Consider the following 14,479-nt stretch of genomic DNA (forward strand, 5'->3'; position numbering starts at 1 on the left):
TTAAATCCTAGTCTACTGCCTGCAATCACCAGTGCATCTTAAAAGCATGTCGCGTCCTAGACATGTTACAACACATCACTCACTAGAGCAAAGACTGGACTCTACTAAAGTCCAAATATGAATCACATTCTCAGTGCGTAATTATATGGATGTGGGAATAATTAGCAATGTCAAGTCAGTGGCCGTTAACAATTTTCAGAAGTTTAGCAGTACCGCTGTTACAAACGTGAAATCACACTTTAAAATATGCGCTTTATTGAGGAGAGGTGATATATTACTTCTCTATGCAGCCAGATTTACAATTTTCAATCAAAACAATAAAACGAGTGAACAAATCTGTTGACTGACACTGAAAGAAGCAGGATATCAAAAACTTGAGGATGAACTCTTGTTACTTGGATAGTAACAAACCAAATCCTAGAAACCCACTGTAAAAAAAAAAAAAACAACAACAAAAAAAAACATTGTTTCAACTTAAAAAAGTAAGTAGTCGTGCTGCCTTAAAATTTTAAGTTTAGTCAACTTGAAATGTGAAATTGTAATAAGTGACAACTTGAATATTTGATTTGACTAAACTTTAAAATCAGAACAAACACTTACTTTAAGTTAAACAAAATTTTTTTTTACAGTGTACCCATAAAACCCCAAGAAACTGCATAGCCACATTTGAAAAAAACGCCATCTTAGCAAACCACAGAGTTCCTCACAGGAAAACACTAATATATTAAGTTAATTCCTGTCTGAAAAGCTTGAACAAAAGAAAACGAGTACTTTACTAAAAGTCCTATTGACCTTCCATAGGACAGTATTTTCTTTCTGTAATTTATTTCAATTCCTTGGAACACCCTGTTCTTAACAAGAGACATCCAAGTACTTAATTCCTGTCTGGTGTTGCTATTAAACAGCACTGTTTATCTAAGGAAAAGAGTCTGTTGCCAGAACGAACCACATGGCCTCTCAGTAGCACTATATAAAAAAGCCGGCCATAAAACCGTCAAGTTCAAACGTAAAGAAAACCATACTTGAAACTGTGCAGTAAAACAGAGCCTGTGGGGAAAGTTTCACAGTCAGTGTTTATGCCACATTCTCAAATGACTTGAGAGTGTCTATTCCAGTCATACAAATGACGACTAAAAGAACAGCCTTTTCAGAAATGTGAAATTTGCACTTCTCACTTTGAAATTTGCATCTTTTTCTTATTTTGCCCTTTAATTAAAAAGAAATGAAATTGGCGATGAACGTGAACTTGTTTGCTAACTGCTAAAGTAGAATTTTTTTGTATTATGCAAATGCTGTATTCACTTAATAACGGTAAACAAATATATTGGCCAGGCCGATTAATCAATGAATTCCGCATCACCTTAGTCGATAATTGTACTAGATTGTGTGATTAAAGATGAAAAATGTTCTTAAAGTTGAAAAACATACCATTTAACTATTTTTTTAGTCATGTGACATTTTATTTTTATTATTTTAATTAGCCAATTAATAGTTGAAAATATTTATGTTTTCAGTTTTGAAAGATTATTTATTCAGCAAAATTGTGTAAAAAATGCTCAATTATCATGATTGAGCTGTATTATTTATATTTATACATTATATTAGCCACCGATGAAAAAAAAAATACAACTAATTATTTTATGCACTTGCTTGAAGTGAAATTCAACCTGAATGTTTGTTATTCCAACATTGAATGTTCGTTTGTACGTTGGCTTTGTCTCTGTGGCACTTTGGAATAACATTGGGTTGGTCATAGAGGCGGCCGGTGGGTTGTAAAGAGGAGAACTGAAGTATCTGTTCTCTTTGAGAAAGTGCTCCGGCTTATTAAGGGCTGAACGTGCAGCCAGGGGAGGCCGAGAGGGAGCGGGAAAGTGCCTGCTAGCCAACAGCTGCCCTGTAATTTATATTGATGAGGGGACCGGTGGGCTGCTTCCACGGTTTTGATCATTCAGGCAAGAGTGGAGAGATGAGGCTGATGAATCTGTGTGATGTGAGTGTGGGAAGATGAGAGTTTGCAAAGAGTGTGTGTGGTTGAGTCTGCATGGTTACGGTGCTGCTGCGGGTTGTTGTTTTCTGCAAGTCAAAACAGGTTAGAAGAATCCTATTTTTATAGAAGCAGTAATGCCAAGTGTTGTTACAAAGATACCAAAAAATACATATTAAAAAAACCTACGATTAAAATCAACCAAAATTATCAAAATATTTTGTAAATATGAAAAACGGTAGAAATGAGCAAGTTAATTTACATGTGAAACAATTGAAATAAAGGTATAGTTAAAGAAAAGCTGAGAAAAACTGGGTATCATAAACTACTAAATAACAACAGACTTTCAATACGTTCCGAACACAACAGAAAAATGCGCCTCGCTGCTAGGAATGACACATGACAAATGAAAGCAACATGTTTTCTAAAATAAGCCGAAAACATGTTTGATATCGTCTGACTACATGTAATCATAGTCTGAAGCTAAAAAGTCTGTGCTCATCATATACTATGCATTTTTTTTGTGAAATTTGCCAATCCAAATCAGCTTTAGATTGACTTTTCGAAACAAGTGCTGACTCCACCAGAATGCAAATCGGGGGAAAAATCTGGGCAAAAGATGTGTTTTCCAGCCTAGATCCTCCAAATGAAAGGAAATACATAATAGAGACTCTAAGGGGCTGTTAACATTACATCATTTTCAAATGAAAACCAAAAACATTGATGCGTTTTGGCCGTTCATTTTCACGACAAAGCCGTTTTAAAGACCTGAAACCGCAAAAACGCAAAGAGTTTTTGAAAACAATATCGTTATCGTCTCCATGTAAACAACAGAAACGTGAATTTGTGAAAACTGTGACGTCATGCACACGTGTGACAAAGTGAGATCGCCAACAACTGGCCTGGCATGAATAATACGGCGATTTTAGACTTTTTTGTGGATCCGTGTGAACGGGGGTCTTTTTGACAACGTTGTTTCCAATTTCTGGTTTATAGATGTACTTGTCGAGCAAATGTAGCCTAAAAAAATGTCATATTTCTAATTTGTGCTGTTATTAGGCTAGTTTGGGTTAGTTTCGGGCTGTCTTTGTCTCACAGACCTGGCAACCCTGGATTGGGGGAAATGTGTGTAAATGTAATGTTTAGTTGTTATAGCCTTGGGTGTGTGTGTTTGCATGTGCATATGAGCATGGGTATGAGCACATTCCAGTTCAGTTGCTTCCATGAATGCATTATGGGTGCATATGCAGTCTATTCGATTGTAAAACACACATTTGCACAACCCCCAACCAACACACACATCCTGTGAATTATCTATCCAATCTCAGCAGATACCTTCAGTAAAGTCAGCATGAACACCATTTGAGTTTATCCAATGCGGCGCATTTTCATGTGCAACAGGAAGTTTGTACCAACCATTTTTAACATGTATCGATGAGGGTGCAAGGGCATTGCTAGGGAGTTGCTATTACCACTGAAAACAATTAGGGTTTGATTTCAATACTAAAACCAACCAATTCCTTAGTATGAATTATGCTGAGCGATACACATGCTAATTACTTTCGTAACCAGCAAGACGATTTCTCAACCCATTATGTGTTTCTTAACCCAATTTCGTTGTCAAACAGTGCCCCTTGACCCTTGGCAGCAGCCTTAACATGTCATCTTCACACTTCATTCTCTTCTTCTTTCTCTCTAACTGCCTCTCTCGCACTCTCTGACACGCGTCATTAGCATTTCTTTCATTGAGATTAAATAGTGAAGTCCGGTCCATGGCTTTGAACCCCCTTTCACTTGAAACGTTCTTTGATTTCACTTCCTTCTGTTAAGGAGAAGTGATCAGCACCGTAATTAAGATAGCAGTAGGGCCCTGGAAGAAAGGATGAAAGATCCACCTTTGTGCTGGATGAATGGAGAAGACAGCTACAACTGGATATTTCTACAGCCTTTCAACAAGTCAAGTGAACGTAGACAGATGAAAGGATGGAAGTATTTTTATATAAAATGACAAGATGAGCTTTCATTAGCTAGATTTACAGCTGACTAGAATGTAAAACAAATACAGCATCTTAGAAACTGGTCAATGCTAACTAGCTCGCAATGCTAATGACACTGTTAGCTTAACTACTGTTTTCAGTAGTGAATCTTGATCAAATGTTTTCAAAAAATGACAAGATGAGCTTTCATTAGCTAGATTTACAGTTGACTAGAATGTAAAATAAATACAGCATCTTAGAAACTGGTCAATGCTAACTAACTCGCAATGCTAATGACACTGTTAGCTTAACCAGTGTTTTCAGTAGTGAATCTTGATCAAATGTTTTCAAAAAATGACAAGATGAGCTTTCATTAGCTAGATTTACAGCTGACTAGAATGTAAAACAAATACAGCATCTTAGAAATTGGTCAATGCTAACTAGCTAGCAATGCTAATGACACTGTTAGCTTAACTACAGTTTTCAGTAGTGAATCTTGATCAAATGTTTTCAACATATAAAATGACAAGATGAGCTTTCATTAGCTAGATTTACAGCTGACTAGAATGTAAAACAAATACAGCATCTCAAAAATTGGTCAATGCTCACTAGCTAGAAATGCTAATGACACTGTTAACTTAACTACTGTTTTCAGTAGTGAATCTAGATCAAATGTTTTCAAAATAGTGGTGATTTTTTTCAGTATCAAATACTTGAAAAGTAGCAGTTGGTGTGACAAAATGCGACATTATTGTAAGCTTGACAAGTTGAACTATTTTAAATTGTGAGAGTAGCTTGACAAGCTACAGTTTTAAAGTAGCTTCCCAGCACTGAAGAAATGTATTAAAAATTCAGCTTCAGAAGCTCAGGTGTGAAATTGAACCAAACTGCAACCTCAACTAAACTTGAAACGAAGATCAAGTCACTGATATACTTAATCTAATGCACAGAGTCCCAAAAGGTCACATATGCAACTTGTCAGAGATTCTACAGTCTTCCCTCCAGAGCTGATCCATATCTCTCTCAGAGACTTATCAAAAGGAACGTCTTTAACCTCACTCGCTAAGGTCACGCACAAAACGCATACTTGTTTTCAAAGAGCAAGCAGAGTAGATAATATACAGCATCTTCTTCTTCAGAAAAAAAATCACATGATTTCTATGAGAGATTCAGATTTCTTAAATGAATAACAGCAGACAAACTTTCTTTTTTCATACAGTGAAAAAATAACTGAGAAACAGCAACAATATTGCTGACCACACACACATACACACAAGGATACCTGGAGAAGAAAAACCCAACTAAATAAAACTTCAAAAATGCACTAAAAAGAGTAGTCCAATGAAAATTAAGCATTAAAATAAAACTTAACATTAAAATAATTAAAAGAAAAATAAGTACTTACAAGTGTGTGTCTTCTTTGTTACTGAAATACCTGCAAAAGATAGATAAAGAAAAAAAAATATTACTTTTTTTTCATTATTTCAAATAAACAGTCTGTGTACAGCTGAAAGCTATGGAAATTACAGAGAAAGCTGAAAGCATACTGGAACGGAGATGCTGTAAGCTGTGACATTGACCGAGAGCCAAAAGCTAGCTTTGACTGTGTTAATGCTTCCTAGCACTGCCACAGGCTGAGTCTAAGCAAGGTCAGGCAGGTCAGTGTGTTGCCGTCACACGGACCAGGCAGTAGCCTTGCTGTCACAGTTGACCTCCACGCAATGGAAATTAACAGGAAATCACATACAGAATGCTAAACAGATCTGTGAATATGTTCATGTCTGTTGGTGTAGCCCAGAAGCACCGGGTGCATCTTTATGTCTGACCTTATAAAGCATGACTAATGCCACAGAGGCACGGATGGATGTGTGTGCATGTTGCTGAAACAGAGGGTCCCATGTGGGCCGAGCGTGCTCATGCTCTATGGGCTACAGCAGACTAATAGATCCCACTTGTCATGCGGAAGCAATGGCTAATTTTTCTACAGCTTGCATTTGAAACTCAAGGGACGTCGAGCTGACATGATTCAGTAATTCCACAGAAAATAAAAAGAGATCTGGCCGGCGATAACGATGCTTCAGATGTTTTTTTGAGGGAAGGGGGAATACAAGTCAAAGACGGTAAAGCAAATGAGCAGGCACACGGATGCACCTGAGGACACGCCAGCAAAAACACAGAAAGGACCCAGAAGCGAAACTTGAGGCACTCCTGTAAAGCTTCACAAATCAACAATGCTATCGCTCAAAGCACATTGTCCAACAACAACATTACACAAAGAAACAAACAAGCAATATTCCTCTTGTAACTTACACCTGCAATCAAATCACAAAGCACTGAGCATGGGGGTAAACGGCAATTACCAAAATATGACGTCAAGCTGTGGCCAATACTGAGGTCTAAACACAAAGGTCTCATCCTAGGAGCCATATTGAAATTATTAAAGGCATCCTTCAATACTCATCCTCATATTGTCCCAAACCCATTAATTGTAACAACACGGAAAAAAAGTGACCAGTATTTATACAAAATGTCATCTTTTGTGACCCACTGAAGAAAGTCATACAGGTTTGGGATGACATGAGGGTGAGTAAATGACGATTAAATGTATTTATTTTTTAGCGAACCATCCCTTTAAGGAAACTTTTCTAGTCTAATGGTGTGAAATAACAGGAATGGTCCAAGGGAATAAGCCATTTATCCAATCCATGTGATTTGGACCAGTTTCTTTCCTGGCGAGCTCTCGATTTTTACAAATGAAATGACTGCCCAGTAACTGTCATGGTTAAAACTCTGGTTGGAAAAGGGAAGAGTCATTCATATCGGCGTATTTATTAACTACGGAATAGTATTTTTGTTTAGTTTGGTTTAGAGGATTCATAACATTCAATCTTTTAAGAGTGGACGACAGTAAAATAGCTAAACTAGACAATATATTTCCAAGTTCAAAGCAACATGTAAAATTCAATATCCTAAAAACAACACTCTCCCAAAATATCTTCTGTTGTACTCCACAAAAGAGATAAAGGTTTTAGAAAAGCTGCATTACTTACAGCAGGAGCCTAAAATAATGCATAAAATGGCCATTTAATACTTTAAAAATATAGTTCAGCTTAGGTGACATTACGCCTTTCAGAGATAACTTTGTGAACGTGCTTGCAAAAGCATACCTGAGGAATAACCACAAACCCACACAACACTGAGGGGGAAAAAACATCCTATCGCCATGCATTCTATCATTCAGTATGAAACAAAACAGGTTGCGCTCTGTAGTTATCAGATACCTCATGAACTTTGCTAAGAAGAAACTGAGGACACTGTCAGTCTTTGATCCAACTTCTGTCACTATCACTCATTCTTGCCCTGTCCTCCCTCTCTCTCTCCATGCTATTCCCATCCTTATTCAGTAGAACTATCAGCTATCTGTCTCTGATCCTTCCCAAACCACAACAGCTATTCTATCAATGTCACTTACAGATATGAAAACCAATCTTAACGCAAAAAAAAAATGTACTTGCTCGGAAATCATTACTGTCAAAAAGAGGACGCTAGGCTTGGTCAGAAAAAATGGCCTGTTGCTAGGAGGGAGAGGGGAGGGGTGGAGAGAGAGCCCACTTCCTCCTCTAGGTGTCATTGGGAGGGCTATGATTGGAGGGTGCAAGGGGAAGGGGCCAGGGAACCAATGGGTGAACAGAGTTTGGAGCTGGAGGGGGTCTGGGTCTAGGCCCTGACACCAGTGAAGCCTGCCAGGTTATGTCTACTCCACTGGAAGATGGGGTGATGGGTCGCTTTGGAGGTGAATCCATCCTTGACAGATGGAAAAAGCTTGCACGGCCTTCTTCAAAGGACGGCATCATGATTGCGGTCACAAAGTGCTGTGGAATTCAGAAATTCTACTGGAGGACCGTAAACAAAAGATACGATAGATAGAACGATAGATAGAATGATAGATAGAACGATAGATAGATAGATAGATAGATAGATAGATAGATAGATAGATAGATAGATAGATAGATAGATAGATAGATAGATAGATAGATACAGAGAACAATAGACAGTATATATACGTAGATAGATAGAAAGACAAACAGATAAGAAGAATGGATGTCGGAAATGGCGGGTAGAGGGAAAAAAACATTGGATGAATGGATGACAAAACAATGACAGATGTAACGTGATTTGCCAAAACATATTGTACCATCCTCAAAGAACATGCAACCCAAAACAATGGTTTCAGAAGTGACACTGTCTGACATAAATGCTTGTAATCATTTGTGTACATGAAAGGTGATCACGATCATTTCCACTGTTTGCATAACCCAATCAAAAGGTCATCTTTCCGGATGTCTACAGGGAAGTCATACAAAACTGATTATTATTTGGTGTCCATACAGTTGTTTATTATTAAAGCATTCAAAAAGACATATGTAACTCATGCCATTTTTAACTATAAAAACAGAATTTTACAATCGTAATATATTACAGTTGTCAGGGACAAACAGTGTTCAGGGTATTTCCTGGAAAATATTCGAAGCATGTCCACGGCCATAATTCATTGCTTTCTTCCTCTTGTAGATTCCATATGCCGAGCACACTGATGACTGTTTGAAGTTAACCTTTAGCACATCTGCCACAGAAGGCCAAGCAGTCCACATTCCTTGCCAGGTAAAGCCGTCTGTATTGCAGATGGGGAAAACACCGTGGGACACCGTCTCATGGTCATGTTTAAGAAAAATAAAACGACCTGCACAAGGCAGGGTCTTTATTCCTTATCCAAATCCCAGTGTAAACCGATAAGAAACATTGTGAAAGCAGACTCATATCAGAACATAAAGGGATGTGTGCAGGGTCCAAATTAAATGTGTGAGCAAGAACCGGCGGGACCAAAGAGCGCTCTGTGTCTTGGTCTGTCAGGCAGGCTGTGCATCATAATTCCAGCTTCCTTAGCACCTGACAGCAAATGATTATCATGGATGGTTATTGTCAGCGAGGCCTCTCCGGCAGGGTGCTTGACGCGCTGCGCTAGGGTTCGGCACTCCGTGACATTCAAAGTTAGAGTCTCCTTGACGTAATGGAGCTGTCCCCTCACCGAGCTAATGGGAACGATCCATTTAACCTGTGGCAGAAACACACAGGCGAGGAAGTTCCTAATGCGAGGCCAGTCCCGTGGGGGGGCCCGCTCAACGCTCTCTCTTCCCCCCCGGCTGCTGCCGGTCAGATTGCTTGATTCATTGACTGGTGCTTCACACTTATCCTCATTCACTGTTCAGTCTATGGAGACCGGCGAGGGAGGAGGACAGTGGCTCTCTCAGCCATACAAGGACAAGGCTTGTATAGACACCTCTGGAAAAATGTAACAGCTGAGTAGAGGATGATGACAGAGATAAAGATGGGTGGCTTGCTTGAGGGTTGGTGGACCCCAACGCAATTGTGATATATTGGAACAATAGACTCTGGTTTTAGCTAGAATTACACAAAATGGCCCTGGACTGAAAAAAAAGGACCTTTCTTTTTTTGGTAGGCATTTCAAGACAAGAAAGGTTCTTGGACTTTTCTGCAACAACATAATTCTGCAATAAAATCAAAGAGTGGGCTGTCCGTTGGCAATAAGAATGACATGGGACATCAGAGCTGACTTTAATATGTAGCGTGGTTGCGCTTCGAGTGACTCAAGTTCGAGTCTCGGCTTGGGTACCTTTCCCGATCCCGCATCCATTTGTTTCCTGTCAGTCCGCTACACATTGCTGTGCTTATTTTGTATGTCTCCCATATCTGACTCACTCAGTTCAGTTCATTGAGCTCTTTCCTAACAAGCTGATGACCAAGATGAATCAAGCCTGTTAAATAAAGAAGACATACCTAGGTTCCCAAATAGGCCACAAACTCAGCTTATTAAACATGGCTGCGTTTCCCAAAAGCATTGGAAGCAAAAGCAGATTGTAGAGACCAAATGGTTTCTATGATATGTTTAGGCTTATAAAGCTGATAACAATAAAGTGGACCCTCAGGTTTGGTGGTTACAAAAATGGGGTATGGATGGTCTAGTGTCTTTTAACATCTTACAGTAAGAGAGCAATTTTTCAATTCTACAAATTTGCCCTTTCGAGTCAAGAAACTAGGCATGGGATAGACAAATGCTAAAAGGAAATTGAGACAACCTCAATTCTATTTGGATAGATTTTTATCCACTTCTGTTTGAGGTACAACATCATGAAGTGACAAGATTATGCCCATCCTCCCTCTGACAATAACCTTTCATGAATCATTCATCCTATCATCTAAATTATAGAAAACACTTTCGTTTCGCAGCCTGGTCAATTCAGATTACAGCTTAAAAATGTACAGTAAACTCTTGTCCAAACATACTATGCACTGTATGGAAAGCATTACCTTTCTTAGATAATCAAATAGTTATCCTACTGTGGTTATTATTATTATTTAATACTTTAGCATTGGGGTTTTATGGAGTGAAACTGACTCTGAGGTTAACAGTAATTAGATAGTGAAGATCTTTGGATAACCAATCTTGCAAAACAAGCACTGATCTCATCTCATCTCCACCCATTACCCATATTATGAAAACCAAGAATGCGTGCTGTGATCCATACAAGTCAAGCAGTTTATTATATCCTTCATGTACACGTGCTATTAAATTGCACATAACGTGTATTTTCTTACGACAGATCACCTTCTCAATCATAAGTAGAGTTATTTAATCAGAAAAGAGGACGGATGTCATCCAAGTTTTGTTTCGTCAAAGTCATTCTCTTACCCGTTTTGCACTGACACACTTAGCCTTATTATACTTCATAAACTTTCAAATGCAAAATGCAATGATTAAAAAAGCTTGACGATTTTCATCATCTCTCCTCCTAATATTCTAAAACACTTAAGGAACTCCGTGGAGAGGCCTTGCACTCTCCAGGGAGGTTCAAGAGAAAAATGACTTCATCTCCAGGCGCTGTTATTTCTGGTCATTTCTAATTGGTTTTAACTAAAATCAAGCCGCCGTGGCTGGCTCCACAGGTTCCCACTGAACAATTCGCCATCTGACATCTCCACAAATAGCAGATTTACATCCAAATTGGTTTTAGAGGACGTAGAAATTACATTGTCGTAGTGTCACGTTGAAAAGGAGAACACGACGGGAAACCAAGCAGAAGTTTGTTGTGGAGACAAATCACATACAATTGACCCTTCGCGCGGATCTTCGCCAATCTTCGCCATCCGCCATTTTGTCCGACAAAGCAGTCAGGAGAGATAGAAGATAGATTTGAACTTGAAAAACAGAGTGTACTGACCTTTCCGCGGCTACAACAAAATTCATTCATTAAGGAAGAGATTATCGGATCACGAGGAGCTTTAACTGATGCTCTACAGCGATCATTAAAGAGCCACAAAACTGTATTTATTGTTACAATTTCTTTTAAAAAATGACGAAATTTGAAAGGTGAGACTTTGTTTAATATGTTTAATATCAAAAGTAACCGAACAGTAGCTTGTCGGACGTAGTAACTAAGGGGGGCGAGTCTTCGCGAAGAGTCAATTGAAGACCACAGTTGAGGAGCATTTCTGGAGTAGTGCTTCCCAACTGGTTTTGCTTCAGGACGGGATTAAGGATTAAACCCAAACCCAGTTGCATTTAATTATTGTCATTTCACAATGTTTTCCAGATCAGAACAGACCACTAAAACCACTAATCTAAAGGTCAAAGACGCAGGTCAGTTTAGAATTCATGAAGCAGGACATCCCGAACTTCACCGCATTCTCAAGCTCAGGAGTCTCCAGGTAAGTCCCTAATATTGTCTGGTAGCTTGTGAATAATACATAGCAGCAAAGGGGATTGACGTAGGCCCAGGAAGGGCACATGAACAGCAGGCATGGCTGGCAGGCAGATTGGAGACTCGGACGGAATTTTAATTGTACCGCAGGGAGTCCGGACGATAAGCGCCATTGTTATTGTTAAGATGCAGCACAACAGAAGCTCGTTCAGCCGAGTACTTAAACAAACGATGATTACGGTAAATCGTTCCCACAACGCAGCAGAACCATTACGGACCCAGACGCAGGAGTCGTTAGTGGTGCGCACGAGAGGATACAGTAATCAGCTGATTGGAAGGAAATACAGATAATATGTAGTTATTCCTTAGAATGCTGACTCTACATTTGCTTGTGGTCCACTGCGGCTACCCACCATTGCAGACAAGGTCCCTTCAGATATCTCTACCTGGCTATGTTCACACACCAGCAAAATACGGTTCAGATATAACCAGAGTGACATCGGTGTTCAATAACCGAACTCACTAAAACTAAAACAACAAACGGTTGACAAATTCAATTAGTACCGCTGTAGTTGAGATCACCAAAAATGTTCATGACACAGTTAAAATGCCTCATGACAACCAATGTCAAAACCAACCACATGACAGTTTAACTTAACTTAATGTCAAGTTGTCATGACAAAGACACTGACAGGTTGTGATGTATTGGTTTATGTCAAGGTGTCATAACAAAGACATCTCAAACAATGTCATATTTGCATTAAAAATGTCATTATTTAGCGAATGACAGTTGTCAGACATGTTATGTCGTGGTTATGAAGGTGTCATGTCAGTCTTATGCACACCCCTTCAAGTAAAGTGTTACCGTACTGGGTAATATAACTGTTATCTTTTTTATTTTACATGAGTATTTGTGTAAATGAGTTCTGGGATTTTTAATGATTCGATCATCTGCAATCAATGCATTCTCGATATCAAGAACACATCGGGGCACTTTTATGTATTCACTGTTCTCTGCATTTGCATTCTTGAGTATTGGAACCAGACTTTGGCGGTTGATGATGACGTAGTACAAGAACACAAGATCGCTAAAGAATCTATATTGAGATACTGCACTAGTTAATAGGACAATGGCTAAACTTGTAGCTGTTGTATGTACAGGTTGAATTGGGAGTCAAAGTTAGATTATAATTTCTCAATCCCCACACTTCCAGCATGAGCACAGCTTTTGTTGGCGTCTTTAGCTCATTCAGACGATCAGCTGGCAGACGTGACTCGAGTGGATTGAGGGCCCGTCCTCTCCCACACTCCAGGACCCCCATTCCTTAATAATCTGTGCATGATCCCCAGCTGAGCTCCCCATGAAACCTGAACCCACCATCATAAACACAGCTCCCATCATTCAACAAGACCACCCTGTAAAATATTTGACGACAGAGAACGTCCCACTGAAGTTGTCGGTTTAGCCATGTTCATAAAAACAAATTATGCTGAGTCTATGCTGACTTGTTTGGATATTTTTCCTTCACTAATATTTCCCATGCTCAGAATTGTATTCCATGTAGCGCTTGCATTATGCTCAGCTATGTTTACTTTATGGTGAGAAGCTAAATTTGCCCTCGGGTGAAGGCCAGGACAGGGAGTGAACAAAATGTTAAATAAATAGATAAATAAATTCATTTAATTAAACCTAAGTCGTCTCCTCGGGCAGTGATTGCTGCCGCATTAACCAATTGCGGACACAAGAGGAGAACTAATCTTTCACTGTGTGTGTGCGAGAATATCAGTGTTGTGGTCTGTGGTTCAGCTAAGGAATTTGAGTTTTATGTCTTTCTAACCAGACTTCACACTCTTGCTCTATGAGGCTGACTTAACAAAACACCATCAATATATATGGAGACATTTAACATATCCGAGAGCCAAGAGCTATTTCAGATGTCAAGCATACTAGACGTACCTCACCATATGGGAGCTTGAGTGATCAAGATAACAAAACCAATCTTCTCTTTTTATATAAAATAAGCAAATTGTCTTTAGTTATGCAGTGAGGTAACAACAGAGTAAGTTTTTAAGTAAATATCTTTGTTTTGGAGAATAATGACACATAATTTGAGTTATCGGTCGTCAAAAAGAGCAATCAACAATTTGATTAAACCCTAAGTATACGCAGGACACAATAAAAAGTAACCAACTGACTTAACTCCAAAAAGTGAGGAAACCCATTGCCTTAACACTATTAAGGCGAGACACGGCAGACAAAAACGTTTTTTTTTTTTTTTTTTTACTGGTCAATTTTGAGATTTTGGGCTATTTGTATTCAAAAACATGTCATCTTTTAGACTTGTTTTAGACTTTGCTGAAAAAAAAGTCCAAAATGCACATTTAGGTCTTTATTTTACTACACTTTGTCTGTTTGCGTGTGTAGATTTCACCTAAATTCCTCAAAAGTTGGCATTCTAAATCATCCCGCTGCTCCGTGATCGTGATCCAAATATGGTAATTTCCTCTTTATCAGCAACAAATCATGAAAGTAAAATGGGCCATTTAACTCGAAATGCGCAATCGCATAAAAATCTTCAAAGGCCGTTTTCTCAAAATGAGTTTTTCTGTAGCACCTACATACACCAAACTTTACAGCCGTAATCTTAACTATATCGTGACGGTTTGTTCAGGGGGATTTGTTGATATATAATTCTTGGCCTGGTTTATATGACATTTTATGCCTAAAAATAGGGCGGAAA

The 14,479-nt window shown here is 38.9% G+C and overlaps 1 protein-coding gene across 1 annotated transcript in view; it reads right to left on the reverse strand.

The window, feature by feature from the left end:
• Positions 1–14,479, reverse strand: part of roraa (RAR-related orphan receptor A, paralog a) — a 285,301-nt gene that overhangs the window by 85,667 nt on the left and 185,155 nt on the right. Inside the window, exon 2 of the mRNA XM_089127362.1 lies at positions 5,366–5,395. Coding sequence (XP_088983488.1) covers positions 5,366–5,395 — 30 coding nt within the window. The remainder of the gene's footprint in view (positions 1–5,365; positions 5,396–14,479) is intronic.

Source organism: Pimephales promelas, chromosome 25 (assembly GCF_988280905.1).
Source record: "Pimephales promelas chromosome 25, fPimPro1.hap1.1, whole genome shotgun sequence".
Classification (NCBI taxonomy): domain Eukaryota; kingdom Metazoa; phylum Chordata; class Actinopteri; order Cypriniformes; family Leuciscidae; genus Pimephales; species Pimephales promelas.